Source organism: Coenobita brevimanus, chromosome 13, assembly GCF_032717465.1.
Source record: "Coenobita brevimanus isolate Jiangsu-jjx chromosome 13, ASM3271746v2, whole genome shotgun sequence".
Lineage (NCBI taxonomy): Eukaryota > Metazoa > Arthropoda > Malacostraca > Decapoda > Coenobitidae > Coenobita > Coenobita brevimanus.
Window position 1 is genome coordinate 2,919,233 of NC_136966.1, and position 15,231 is coordinate 2,934,463.

General features: G+C 40.6%; 1 protein-coding gene across 1 annotated transcript in view; it reads left to right on the plus strand.

Moving 5' to 3' along the window:
- LOC145414582 (uncharacterized) overlaps positions 1–6,270 on the plus strand; it is a 32,183-nt gene extending 25,913 nt beyond the window's left edge. The window contains exon 3 of the mRNA XM_080284102.1: positions 6,016–6,270. Coding sequence (XP_080140228.1) covers positions 6,016–6,270 — 255 coding nt within the window. The remainder of the gene's footprint in view (positions 1–6,015) is intronic.
- The last annotated feature ends 8,961 nt before the right edge of the window (positions 6,271–15,231 follow it).

The following is a 15,231-nucleotide window of genomic DNA, read 5'->3' on the forward strand; positions in this document are numbered from 1 at the left end:
CAGCGTGTAACTTTCTAACCTTTACTAGAAGATGGCAGTAATTAATAGCTGGAATCTTGGCTTTATCCGAGATTTTTGCCACTAGTTTCGCTCTGAAAGTCACACAAGCTTCCAATGATGCGTCTTCTTTATGATGGCAGTACAGGAATCTAAGACCCTCCACAGCTAGGCAGCTTCACTCCGGGAAACACAGCCAACTGCTGACCAACCAACCATATTTCTGAACTAGGTCTAGTTATTGTAATGAAATGCAATAAGTATCTGTGAAGATATGAAAACTTGAATGATGTATGCAGCAATACCGAAAATTAAATGAAATGAACAATCAAGAGCGCTAAAATGGTTTTTGGTTGTAAAGTTAGGGAAACTTTAAATTAACTGAGCAACCTGTAAACATTACTCAGCTGACATGAAATTTACACAATGGAGTTTCCCAGCAAGTGGGTGTAAATGACCGGTTACTCGAAGATGCGTGGATAATTTTTCGTTTTTTACTTACCCTAAAGCATATATATTTATGTATATATATATATATATATATATATATATATATATATATATATATATATATATATATATATATATATATATATATATATATATATATATATATATATATATGTTTCCTTCTCCCTCCATCTTCTACTCCCTCCTCTCACACTCTCATTCTCTCCCTTTCTTCACCTCCATCCCAACATCCCCTCTACCCTCATCAGCTTCATCCTCAGTCTGATAAATGATCACAAATAGTCCACCTACATTCATTCCTGTCGCTCTAACACCAGTCCCATCATTGTCACAACACCACATACAGTACAGTACACACTCACGTTGTAAGTCACAGGGTCCCTAAAAAAGAGACTGGCGCATATTCAACGACACAATCTTTTACATACCCCTTGTCACTGCACCTAGTAAAGTAGCATGTCTCTTGTTATCTCCTTAAAATTTACCCCTCCCCCTGTCAACATTGTCACACGGGCATTTTATGCATCAAGTATCATTATAAAGGCGGGTACATGGGTTGATAAGAAGTACATGCAAACCACCGTGTCAGTATAATTTGACAAGCCTGGCCAGGCCCAAAGTGGGGTTGTGGCTGGCTGCTGGCTTGTTTTGTTTTACGGTATGAGTCAGTGGGAGAGAGAGAGAGAGAGAGAGAGAGAGAGAGAGAGAGAGAAAGAGAGAGAGAGAGAGATGGTTGTAGTGTTGGGAAAGATGGCTGTGGAAAGGTGTGAACGAATGTGGTAGGGTTGTAAGAATGTGTAAATATGAAGGAGTGCAGATGAGACTGTTGGGCGTGAATGAGTGTAACAGAGAATGAGAATCGGCTATGAATGAGGGTAAGTGGGAGCAGAGACATGAGTGACTGTGGCTGTGAACGAGTGTTTGTGAGTGTATGCATTATGAATGATGTAGATGTATGCATGACTTATGAATGAATGTAATAGGGATGTGAATATGATTGAGTGTATATGAATAGGTGTGAATTAATGAGTGTAACTGGAGTGTGAGTATGAATGAGTGATGATATTTTGAAAAGTGGTGTCTGTAATTGTGGAAAAAGGTGTGTTATATAGTAAGCCCCTAAAATGTTTGTTTAAATGTTGATAGAAATTGATGCAGCTTTGTGTACTGTACAGTATTAAAAAAAAAAAAAAAAAAAGCATGAATGCTGAGTAGAGGTGTTGTGTTTTCGTGGATGAGGTTGTGTTTTGCTAAAATGAGTTCATAGAATATGTATATAAAAACCTTAACTTGTAGCAAAATGTGTAGCATGTCGACAAGTATGAGTGTTAATATGTTATGTTGTGTAAGCGAGGAGGTGTTTGGAGATCGTAAAGTGAAGAAGTAAATATGTAAACATTATTAATTCACACAAGTTCAAACAAGCACCCACCCGATGTAAAAATAAGCCACTAATGCACACCATCAACACCACATCAGTAAATCATGTGTCGGACACCATTTTACAGTCTGTTTTCTTCCTCCAAAACTAATTTTCTTCAGAATGCTGCCACCACCTCGAGACATGTCCCGCAAAAAGAGCTAAAGTTTTGCGAGTCGGGAACAGCTCGAAAGAATGTGTTTGCTAGAGACGTCAGGGAAGAACAGGTGAAGTCTGTTGGAGCACTTTAGTTTAGGAGTCTTGAGAATAAAGGAAGAATGCTTAAGTGTCCCCGTAACCTAAACAAGTCGACCCAATTCAAGATAACATAACCTAACTTGAAATAATCTAATGTAACCTAACCTATTCAAACTTAACCGAATCTAATTTGTGGTGCTTTTAAGATTTCGTAGAACTCCTTCTTTTGGCAATTTCTTCTGCACATTACGCCTTAATATCCTCTTTATAGCTTATGCAACTTGCATCAAATTAAAATGATACCAGTATAAGTTGCATATAAGAAAATACGAAGGTGATGTATGCATAACAAATTGCATGTGAAGGGGTGCAATGAAGTCTATGACGCATACAATATGATTTTGCTTCTAATTTAAACAGCCCAAACTTAGCCCAACCTAATCTAACCCAGTGTACAGTAACGTACCTTATTCTAACCCAGTCTAATTTAGCTAACACACACAGGAGGAATGCACAAACAGTCAGTGTCGGATATAGGCAGAGCACAGATGTCTACCTAAAATACTGACTCGTGTTGCTGCTGGCTGGTTTGTCCGTTGCTGTATATTTATCTCTTCACACTGAGACTAATCCCTAGGAGAATGTAATAGTTTGGGGAGAGGACGAGTTTTAAAAAATGTGGCATTACCCTGGTACCGCAATATAAACATCATGAGAAGATATTACCTGATGAATTTAACGAAGATTCTCGACATACTAAGTGTGTGTCTTAGTATGTGTCCACTGTGAGTGATTTATGTTGATATTATGTTTCCTTTGCTTCGTCGTCATAAAAATTTCCCAGAAATCATATAAGAGAACAGTCATGAAGTTATTACTTACCGATAAATATTAAGTAAAGCGCCTCGTAACTCTGACGTATCCCTGTCACTTAATAACCACACTGAGCGATTTCAACTGACACATATTTTCCCTCTCTGTTGTACGATTGTTGCACCTCATTGAAATCGAACAGAAACTAAATCATAAATCATTACTTCAGAACTTTAAGGATAGAGCCCCACAGTCTTAAATGTCTGGGTCACCTTAGCAACTACAGCATCCAATGCAATTGCAGCCTCAACATGTATCTCGTGGGAATGGAGGCCCGAACCTCTCGTTACACATGTCGGCTTTACCCCGCCTCAAATTACGCTTGCAAGAAATGTTTATTGAATCAATATTTGGTGTTTCACGGTCATATTTACGGTCACTGATAATATGAATGAGGTGGCAATGAAAACCTCACAGAAACTGAATAATTATAACAACTAACCCCCCAGATCGAAGAAGTAATATGTACGTTTTTGGGTTAACACAAGACCGATTTACACAGCTTTGATGACAAAGTAAAAAAAAATAATCGTAAAGCTAATAACGCCGTAAGCTGATGCACCTTTGTCACTGGGGTTTGTTTTGTGATTTAAACCTTGATAATTTTCCCGACTTTCATCCTTACTATCATTTATTATTGCCTCCCCAATGTTACCACCTTAAAGCATCCTGTCGACAACAAATCTTATGATAATATTTACCTGCTTACCTTGCCACCCTCCTCCGCTCCATTCTTCTGTCGCCAGTCACCCTCCCCCTCCCCTCACATTAGCACATACCTCCCCCTCACACTTGCCTTGGTACATCAAGCTTGCAGATGTTGTCCTTTATACACAGCAGCCCACGCCATTTACCAGTGCTTACATTTTGGTCTTGATTAATCTACTGGCGTTCACTCACACGACCTTGACTCACTTGCATCGTTTTGTTGTTGCATCATTTACTGACCATTCTTCACTCACACATTCACTCTTCTACACCATTTCACCTTTGGCTAAACACCTCTTGAATTTATCTCTTGGTAGCTTCGATATGACGCAGCAGATTCGCTGCCGGGTTATGCATATGTTTCCTTACTCCTTCCCTGTCCCTAGTCCAGTTGCGGACTATGTATCTTCAATAGTGAACTGAGAAAATGTTGATACTACAAGGTTTTTTGACTGATATATATTCACATGCCTCTATAGAACATTTTCAGCTTTGTTCGAATTGCACAAATATTGTGAAAAATTTTTAATTAGGTAACTGGCATAAATTAACATCAAATACCAAAATCAAAATATAGCTTTTAAACAAATAGACTTAGAATGATGTGTGATATCACTTTCCTTTATAAGTTTGACCCGAGGAATTCGTTTCTCATATAATTTTCATGATTTAATAACAAGGCCAATGATCAAGGTCAAGTGACTTTTGCTTTAAAAAACATATATCTCATTTGCACAAAGTACATAATGGAGTGTTTATGTGATCAGTTTTCACAGTTTTCTTGTTAATGTGTTAGTTCAGTGGTGATCCGTCACTGATATGACAGAGTGGCCATATGGCCAAGTTTGAATAGATACTTTTGTTTCAAGTTGGGTTACTTTATCATATACGTCTTCCTTCAGCTAATGTGGAATTCACTTCGGAGTGCCAGGATCATTACAACTTGAGCACGACTGCGTCAAAATAATCACGATGGCACAAAACAGGTATGCTCCTCTCAGGTAATTAGAGTCATGTATGTACGTATATTGGTCAGCTCCATGCTGCTCTTATTGTTAGTCATGTTTTCCTTCTTGTATTCCTTCTTTCTTGTTTGGTTTTGGCAGGCACTTCTACACTTCAGAACAAACCGATTCCGACCAAATCTGGATACAATAACCAGCCGAGGACCCCGTTGTGTCCGCAAGGTTTCGGTTGCCAGGCAACCACTCGTTGCTTAGCAACGGCCCCAAAACCACTTTGTTCGTACTTTTCACGTTATGAGCTGTAGAAGCATTACTAATGGGCATAGAAAGCTCTGACTTCTTTAGGCCTACTCTCCAGGTCCTTCCCTGTCGGAAGTGTCCAATTCATTTTTCCCCTCTTTCCTCTAGTTTCCGAGTGACAACCCTCTGAAGATCGGCCTCAGTGTCCCTAGCAGTCATGTTTAACTATGGCCGGCACTTCTGCCTTTCAGAATTAACCGAGTCCGACCAAACCTGGACAATTGATAGCCTATGACCTAATTGTGCCGGCAAGGTTTTGATTGCTAGGTAACTACTTGAGGCAGCAACAGGCCTTAGCCCCTCCGTGGCCGTGGGTCAGAAAATTCTTGGGACCCAGTGGCCAACCTCGGCACGATTATTGCAGATTAAACCTTTTTTTTTTTTTTTTTTAACCAAACAGAAGAGAAGCTTATGACGCACCTGGCAATGCAATTGTTAGCTTCTTAAACCCAACCTGTGCTTCGCAATGAAGCGCGAAAAAGTTTGCAAAATAACTGCTTACACGCCAGTGAAAACTAGAGCAGAGGAGTGAAAAAAAAGATACCTAAGAAGTATCCATATTTTCTCCCCCTCCCCCCAAAAAAAAGTGCTGAAAAGATTTTAAATGATTAGATATATGTGTTACAATCAAACTCAGTACATCATATGGGAGATTTCATTAAAAAAAAGAAGAAATATATGATTTTTTTCGCATTTTCCCATGTTTGGATTTATGTAAGATCGAGTTATTTCTGTTGTCTGGGTGTTTTTGTTTGTGTCCAATGAGAGGTGAGATATGGTATTTTTAGACTCTAATCAGATAAACGTCCTTCTTTGTGAGTACAGGCTGAACCACAGCTGCCCACTTAGAGCCGGTCATCGTCGCCTACCTGCTTGTGTGTGTGTGTGTGTGTGTGTATGTATGTGTGTGTATATATATATATATATATATATATATATATATATATATATATATATATATATATATATATATATATATATATATATATATATATATATAATTGGAAGACCATAATTATGAGTAATATATATACACAAATATATAATATAAGGTTAATTAGATCATTATATTCTCTTTTCCAGGTCGATGTGTTTGATGCCGAACTGTGGAGCGGCCAGGAGCTAGCCTACATGGAACTGGTTAAGCGGAAGACTATTGAAAAACTCATCATGCTAGTGGGGAAGGGAGAACATAATGAGTTTCTGTCTCAACTAGAGACCTTACTGGAAAATGCAGAGCCATTAGTAGAACTGCATAGAAATTCCAACCGTACTGATACTTCCAAGAAATATAAGTACAGTAGAAACTTTTGCCGAGAAGCCGTCGGATGTCTTTGACGGAGAAGTCTATGCATTATATCACATAATTCGAGGGGAACCGTGCATCAGAGTCAAGGGAAAAAAGGAGTACCTGTTGTACACCACTTTTCTATACTAGGCAGCTTCTACAAAGACAGTCATGGTAAACTGGGATGGTATAGAACGCCGATCCCAAGCGTGACCTTGAGCGTTATTTATGATCTTGGGTAAGGAAACTAGGTGGAACCAAGAAAAAAGAAGACGCATCTCTGGCAAGAACTGGAGGCACAAGTCACAGTGTACTGTGATAAGGTCTGTACCTGGTTCCAGGAAGTCTGCACCTAAAATGATTCCTGCTGGAGAAATGCATGACTAATCTGATACCACATTAAGGTGAATAAATGTCCGCGAGAAAGAATGGAACGAAAGTACAGTTGGCCGCACTCCCGCGAGGGCCACCTTAGTGTTGTCAACGCTGGCCGAGATAGTAACCGCGAATCATTAGTAGTGAGCTCTGATCGAAGCATTCACAGGACTGAGGGAGGGAGCGGGTTTGAGGTGGGTAGGTGGGTGCCTGTACACGAGAGGCGAGATATGACGATTGTTGAGGCGACAGAAAAGTGTAATATTTATTAAAAGAATTTTTGTTTCTTTTCGGTGTTACTTTTGCCATCATGAAAAGTAAAAAGATCAACTTTAAATATTATACTGCAAAACAAAGACAACCGATCAAGATTCATAATTGTAGACTTTAATCGTATTTTATTTTATTGTCGTTTCCAAGCAATGGACGCTGTAAAATACAGACAAAAACTGCCTGAAAATAATGAATCAAAATGCTGTTTATTAATCACATGTAACAAATGTAAGTAACTTCATCCGGAATGTGGCAGCTGCTGACACCACTGGCACATATCAACATCGCCCATATCTAGCGTTACCTAACAAGCAGTTTAAAATCGCATCGTTGCGTCATCGCATCGTGGAGTTATCAGGGCTCCCATTCACCTTCACATGATAGCAGATTATATATATATATATATATATATATATATATATATATATATATATATATATATATATATAAATATATAAATATATATATATATATACTGTATAGATAGATAGATAGATAGATAGCTGGATATATATATATATATATATATAGAGAGAGAGAGAGAGAGAGAGAGAGAGAGAGAGAGAGAGAGAGAAAGAGAGAGAGAGAGAGAGAGAGCAAGAGTAAGGACAAATTATATTATCTTTGTTTATTATTGTGACTCGAAAGGTTGATGTCTAGCCTAGACCTATTTATTACGTAATTGTTAATGCTGACAATTAACTTCATTGAACACCGGAAAGCAGTTATAGTGATAGGACAAAATAAATAATTGGTAAACGATATGTGGAAGTGTGATAAAGGAAATATCTAATTACATTATGAAACGTGCTGATTGTAACTTGTTATTGCTCTTTTACAGAACGTGACGGCAGACACTGGTGGGTTACTGGGATACTTATTTGGTAACTGTAATTATTGTATTAATAAATATTATCAATAGAATGACCATATTAATTGTGACCCAAATATCAGCACAAGAGAACACGTAGAAAGTGTCGGATTATGGCAACAAATATTTTGTGCATTTAATTCGGGAATATATAAACCCTGCTGTGGACTTTTGATAAGGTAGGGTTGCTTGGACATATAACATCGCCTTGAAAACAAACATAAGTAAAGAAATACGAGACAAAACACATTAAAATAAGAAGAGAGAAAACTACTTAAATTCTGAAACGCTCTGTAGCAGAAAGGGAAAAACGATAGAGATGAGGGGTATCAAACATGTGAAAAATGGAGCAAGGATTGACTGAATGGGCAGACTCCCGCCTCATACACCACAAACAAGCGAGCCAGAGGCGAGTGAGCGAGCTGTGGAAGGGCAAAACCCTCGCTTTTTAAGGCCTGTCTACACGTTCGGGGCTGATGGGCGCCCATGCCCGTCAAGTGGCACGTTGAACGGACAAATCAGCAAGAGCCATTATAGTCCAGCCGGTATGTGTCCCCCCATAAGGGATTGAACTTGCGACCGATCACATAGGAGTCGGACGCCTTACGCAGTCAGGGATCGAGGGGACATGGAAATGACAATAAAAACAGAAGAGAAGGGAAAAAGAAAAATGACAAACTTAAGTTTCATCCTATACGCTACAGACAATACTCAAGGGTACGGTGTCTTAGCCCTGAACAATGTATTGGCTGTATGAAAGTTAACACATTCGGATACATTACAGTCAATTAGGTGCTAAAGAAATAGTAATAAGTTGTAAACAAGCTACTGTACTGTACGGTATCTAGAATATGACACTCCTGTTATCATGCGAGAGATAAGCGAGCCAATGTTGTCGGGTGTTAGGAAACGCTTGATAAGGAGGATACGGAGGTGTGTGCTAGGGGTGTCAGCAATTACCGCATGCAGTATTAAGGATTCACATTTGCTATATTCAATAGCATTATGCTTTATGGTTTCCAAGCATTAACTGTGCCACTTTTCACAGCGGTAATAACTTGACAATAAAGGTACTAAAATATATATGATTTGTTACCAGGTATTGTAGATTTATATTATATATAGCTTCCAGCCTTCCACTCATCTGTTTCAGACGTCATCCCTCACCTCTCGTGCATAGGTATCCCCCCACCCTCCTCAAACCCCCTTCCTCCCCCCCAAACTCTCTCTGTACGACTCTCTCTTACTGGCTGTGGATCCTTCGAACGCATCTGTCTACTAGTGTTTCAGAGTAAATATCTTGGCCAGCGTTGACAACGCTGTGGCCCTCGCGGGAGTGCGGCCAGCTGTACGACATTGGACTGAAGGCCTAAATGAGGTCTGCACACTGTTCGATAGTTCCACGACCTGTGTGTTTCTTTGTTTCTAGACTGAATCGCATCAAGTCCTGAAGAATCAAAATCAGGTTGGGATGATCATAATGATGATAATAATTATAATGAGGATGGTGAGGATGATGATTGATGATGATGATGATGATGATGATGAATGCGGTTTGATGGTTCCAACTGAAAGACTGTGGTATTATAAGCCAAGTCTAATACAGACATACTTTTACATCAGGCTCTGTTCGTTTCGTTTTGAAAGACTTTATGCACTGGCGAGCCATAGTTTCCGCACACCCGCTAATCCCTCCCCAGGCTAGAGGAAATCGTAGCCAAAGTGCCACACCAAAGACCAGTTAAAGACTTAATCAAAGTGGTATTTGGAAGCTTTGACAGACTGCACGAGGAAAAGGTCGCGATGACAGTGTTACTACAGCAATTTAGAAAAGCTTAGATTTACCAACAACAGGCTTTCGTTCGGTTTGACTCCCTGGCCTTGACTCCCTTCCAGACTGGGGTGAGGGTGAAGGGTGAGCAAAAACTATGGCTGGCAACTGTACAATATTGAATGAGTCAGCCTTGTCCATCTGATACCACCTTCATACAGTCTATGGCACCATTTCTGTTCCATCCATTAACCCCTTGAATCCGGTAAAGCTTGTTATCAATTTAGTCTTGCTATGTCCTGAGAATATTCTAGATAGGAGACTCTTTACGATTGGAGAGGTTAGAATTTAAGTGTCAGAGCTACGATAACAAATAACTTACTTGCCATTATGATCTGAAGTAAGCAGTGAGTTAATGAAGTTTACGACGTGTCTAGAATTTAGCTCAGAAGTGAAGGACTGAAATAATCTCTACCGGCCAATCTAATGTTAGCATGCATTCTGTGTTTTATGCTGCCGACTCAACATGGGCACGTCAAGTATAGACTGAGAATTGTCGAGTACCATTTGCAATGCTTCCACGGAAATGCTTTTGGTTAATCAGACATATTTTGATGGGAGTATAATACAATATCATAGAGGCAAGAAATTCCGTTGCAGGATCCAAATATTACAGAAAAATGTGAGGTGCCAGTTAATACAACATCGATAATCGGCGGCACATAAAAAAAAAAAAAAAAAAAAAAATCGTGTCCCGGAAAATTGCCGATCCCTCCATTGCCTCAAGGTGCTGGACCACCTGAATGGGTCTATAGATCACTGATTAATGCCATATTAAAAAGTATTAAATGTATGATTTTATATACCATGTACCGTACTTTACTACTCTCAGTTAATGCCGACCCTCTATATTCATATGACCTATTCCTGTCTAAAACACTGTTCTTATAATCAATCTCCAGGACGTCCCATCCTGCCAATTATGCTGCCCTTCAACCACAGTCTTTTACATTCCCGAGTCCAGTAAATCTTTTTTCACACAACGCCCTTCACATTAGTCATCTTGTCCTCTTTCTCTCTGCTCCTTCTCCTCTTTCCTTTCCTCCAATAACTACCCCGTCCTCCCTTTTTCCCTCCTGCTTATTCTTTTTCCCCTCATAATCTACTTGACTCATAAACCCGTTATACAATGGCGTGACGGGGTATGACTCGGTGAGGGGCACCGGTTTTGCGCTGACTTGTAATGAGGTGATCACACAAGGAAAAACTCGCTTATACAGACTCGCGAGAGGGCTGAGTGAGAAAGGTGACTCGGGGAGAAGACAAAGGTTAGGGAGAAGAGAGCAAGATGAGAAGAAAGGAGGAATATATCAGGAAATGGCTGAAGGAAAAAAAAAAATGAATCAGCTTGGTATCTGGTGAAACTTGTTGGAGGCAAAGAAACAAAGGGAGAAAAACACTGGGAGTCAGATGAGAATGAGATTTGTGACTGAGAAGAGGCAGGAATAGATGGAAGAAAAAAAGTCAAGTGATTAGCAGGGACTTGAAAGATGACGAAAACACTGATCACAGAAAGTGGCAAACGCTGACTGAATCAGGTAATTGTAAAAGAGTACAAAGGAGTAACTGTATAAGAAAGCAAACTGCAATAAACGTAACGGCGGAAGAGTGGAAGATAATGTGATAAGGAGATGTGTGTGGAAGTAGGAACAGGAACGTACGGAAAGGAAAAAGGAGTGATTCAAGACAAATGACAAAGCACTGATCACTGAACGAAAGTGTCACTTACAGAAACAGCGAGACAAAGGTGGCAATGGTGAAGAGACCTTGAAAATGAGGTGAGGTGGTGTTTACTGCAGGATTAAATAACAAGAGAAAGCGGAAGGAAGAAATTATATTTCAGTTAGGCACAGGCAAGTTTTAAAGCCCTGAACCCTCAGTAATACTGATCCGAGCACAAATCGTGCAGGTAATGGGATGCATTGAAGGAAACTGATCTTTATTAATTTACCAGAGCAGATAACAAATAAATGAACAACTCAGAAATTCGAGAGGCAGCCAAAAACTGGAGCAAGGAGAAGAAGATGAAAGAAAACATGATGGAGAGATGAAATCAGAAAGTTTATGAGATATGATAGAGAAGAACAACAGCCAAATAGGTCACTATGGAGAAACATGGGAGAAGCTTTAGTCCTGCAGTGGAATACTTCAGAGTCATGATGCAACTGGTTATGCTGTGTATCTACAAATGGTCGTCGACGTGTCCATAACAAAGGGAAACTCATATACAGTAACACTAGTTTGAAATGTGATATCCCTCCCTATCACGCTCTGGACAGTGAACAATAGTGCGTAATACAATGTGTGAGGTGTGAGACCCTAGCTGTCTCTGGACGCCTTTCAGACCCATTGAATCTTAACTACCATGGGTTCCTTAAAAACTGGCCAGAGTCAAAGGTAGGGATATGGCTGAAATCAAAAAATATATACGAGAAAAAAGGTCTTCTTCTTCTCTTGTTTTCCTTGTCTATTACCGAGAGAGAGAGATAGAGAGAGGGAGAGAGAGTACTGCACTCTTTCCATTCTCTCACTCTTCCTTACTCCTTCACCATCATTTGTCTTCTTTGTCCCCTTTTCGTTCTTACCACCTCTTCCACACTTTCCTTTTTCACCCTTTCCTATTTCCTTTCCCCGGTCCACCCCTCTGCCTCACCTGGTAATTAAGGACGGTACCGAACCCCAACCCTCCCTTTCCGTCCCCCTCGACCCAACCAACCGCACCACTATACCTTTTTTTTTTTTTTTTTTTCCGCCCCATCTTATTCTACCTCCGTCCCAGCATGCCGTCCTCTCCCACGTCTATGCCTCCACATAAATTTGCTATTTTTCCTTCTACACATCGTCTCCCTCTTTTCGTCATTGCCAGTGTTTTTTCTTTTTATCCCATTCCTTCTCTTCTTCCTTTTCTTAATCATCTTTCTTCTCCTCCTCCTCCTCCTCCCCCACTTTCTTCTTCCTCTTCTTGCTTTTGATTATCATCTTCATCGCCATCGCCTTATCCTCCTCCTCCTCCGGTTTTTCCTCTTACTTCTTTTCATCTTCCTCTTAATCACTATCATCATCATCATCATCATCATCATATCATTATTATTATTATTATTATTATTATTATTATTATTTTTATGTGTATCTGAACCGGATCTTCGCCGACGACATCATGCACCTTTCATGTAAAAACAGCCTGGTTACTACACGATTTGGCCACTAAATGCGGGTGGGTTTACAAATTTTTGGAGTCTGTTAAATCGCGGCAACAAATCGCGTTTACTGCAGGCACAGTATTTCGATCCCTTAATTCCGTGAGATCGGGTTTAGAAATTGAGGGCTTAAGATCTCTATCTGAGAGAGAGAGAGAGAGAGAGAGAGAGAGAGAGAGAGAGAGAGAGAGAGAGAGAGACAGACAGACAGACAGACAGACAGAGACAGAGACAGAGAGAGTAATATTACAGCTCGTGCGTTCATGATATGAGCGGGCCAGTTCGTGGGGGAGTGGTGTGGGGACGATGATTAGATAGTAATACTATGTGTTGGGGTGAAGGTGAGGTAAGGGAAGGGGGTGAGGGTGTGGGGATGGGTGGGGGAGAGAAGGCGGTGGAGGAAGAGTAAGGACCGGGGGTTAAGAACGGAGATGGGTAAGGAAAGGTATGGTTGAGGGTTGAGGCTTGGGGAGGGAAATGGTTGAGGGTAAGGAGAAGGGGTGTGAGGATGAATGGAATGGTGAGACAGGGAAGAGAGGGTGTGGGGAAAGGGAGGGACGGTGAGTATAAGGGATAGGGGTGAGGGAAGGTGGTGAGTGATCGGAAAGGGAGAAGGTGGGTGTGAACAAGACCCATACAATATAGATGGTGGGTATGAGGACATGGGGTAGGGGTAGGGATGGGATGGAGGGTGAAGGAAATGATAAGAGAAGGGGGTTGCTGGTGAGAGAAAATGGCAGGGGATAGAGGAATATGTTGGTGGCTAGGATGATGATAACAGCGGAATATCAAAGTCTGTTGAATGACTGGGAAGGGTATCATTATTACAGAGAAATATCAGGGATGGGCAGAGGAGTACGAGGATGATGATGTCAAAGTACAGTATTAACAATGGGCGAAGGGACGTTAGGTCTATCATTTTAGAGAAATATTAGGGGTAAGTACAGTCAGGCAAAAAAGTTCGTCTAATACTTTACTCTGTCTACTTTACACTTACATGTTCGGTACTTTCTTTCTTTGCAATCCATACGTCAGTGGGCGATCGTGAGCCATTCTGCGTTGGTGAGATGGTTGTGCAGTGGTGTGACAGGTATGTGTATCTGGGCAGCCTGTTCACAAGCGACGGGACCCTGTCGTCAGCCATTACCTCCCACGCACAAGCAAAAATGTGCCACATTCTGAAATTTGTGTCAATTTTGGAAAAGAATATAGACATACCATTTTATGTTAAAAAGAAAATGTTTGAAGCAGCCTTAATGTCAACCATCCTATATGGCTGTGAGTCCTGGTTCAATGGGAACTTGAGGCCAACGGAAAAATTGTATAACTGGGGTATTAAACAGCTGCTGGGAGCTTGTATGACGGCGTGCACGGACGTTTGTTACGTGGAACCCGGGTGCCCGCCACTGAAATTTTTAGTACTATAATGGGGGAGAGGATGAGGATGAGAGGGGTAAGGGAGAGGATGATTACGAGGGGGGAGGTGGAGGATGAGGAAGAGGGGGGTGGGGGAGAGGATGATGATGAGGGGGTGGGGGAAGGCAGAGGAAGCTTTTCCAGCGACTTTGGGGGAAGAGGCGCGGTATGCCCGATGACCCGTGGGTGCACGCCGTCAGGCTGACCATGGCGGTTAACACACCAACAAGTAAACACATTAAGAGTTTAATTAATAATTCTGTTGATGATGTTAAAGTCGGCATTGATCTTTAAAGGAATCAATTTCTAACTCTACATCTTCTAGAAGGCTAATTTATAATGTGTTGAACCCTACCTTAACAGTTCACGAGATCTATAAATGTCCTGGTAAAACTGGTGAGGTACACAGAATGGCATTTAGTCGGCTGCGGGTAATCAGTCACAATCTGGCGATTGAGACGGGCCTTTGGAATCGGCGTGGATGGGGACATCTCCCGGTAGCAGAGCGGCTCTGTCCATGTGGTGTTGTGCAAACAGAGTTGCATGTACTGGAGGTGTGTCCACTGACTCAGCACACACGTACAAGATATAACTTTACTTCCTGGAGTCATATCATTGGTGACGATGCTCAGTTTCCTATTGAGGAAATAATGTATAAGGTCCTTTCCTGTTTTGGCTAGTGTGTATTATAATGTTTATCATAACCTATGTTATTTAAAGTGTATTTAATTCATTTTGTATGCTCTTATTCTAACCGTGATATATCATTAGGATTTTTTTTTTTTCGTAAAAAAGGTGATTGGTCAAATTGTAGTTACGTTACTAATCAGAAGTGTAATGATTTCCATCTTTCATTAAGGCTATATAGATGCACTGATCAACCCTTTAATACTTCGCTTGTTTTGTGGACCATAATTGTTTGCTAATATCTGATGTAATGTTTATCATGCTAAGGTTTATTGTTTGAAATCCTGTATGTGTAACTGGATATTATGGTCAGTAAATACTTGCTTACTTACTTACTACTGTGTGTGTGTGTGTGTGTGTG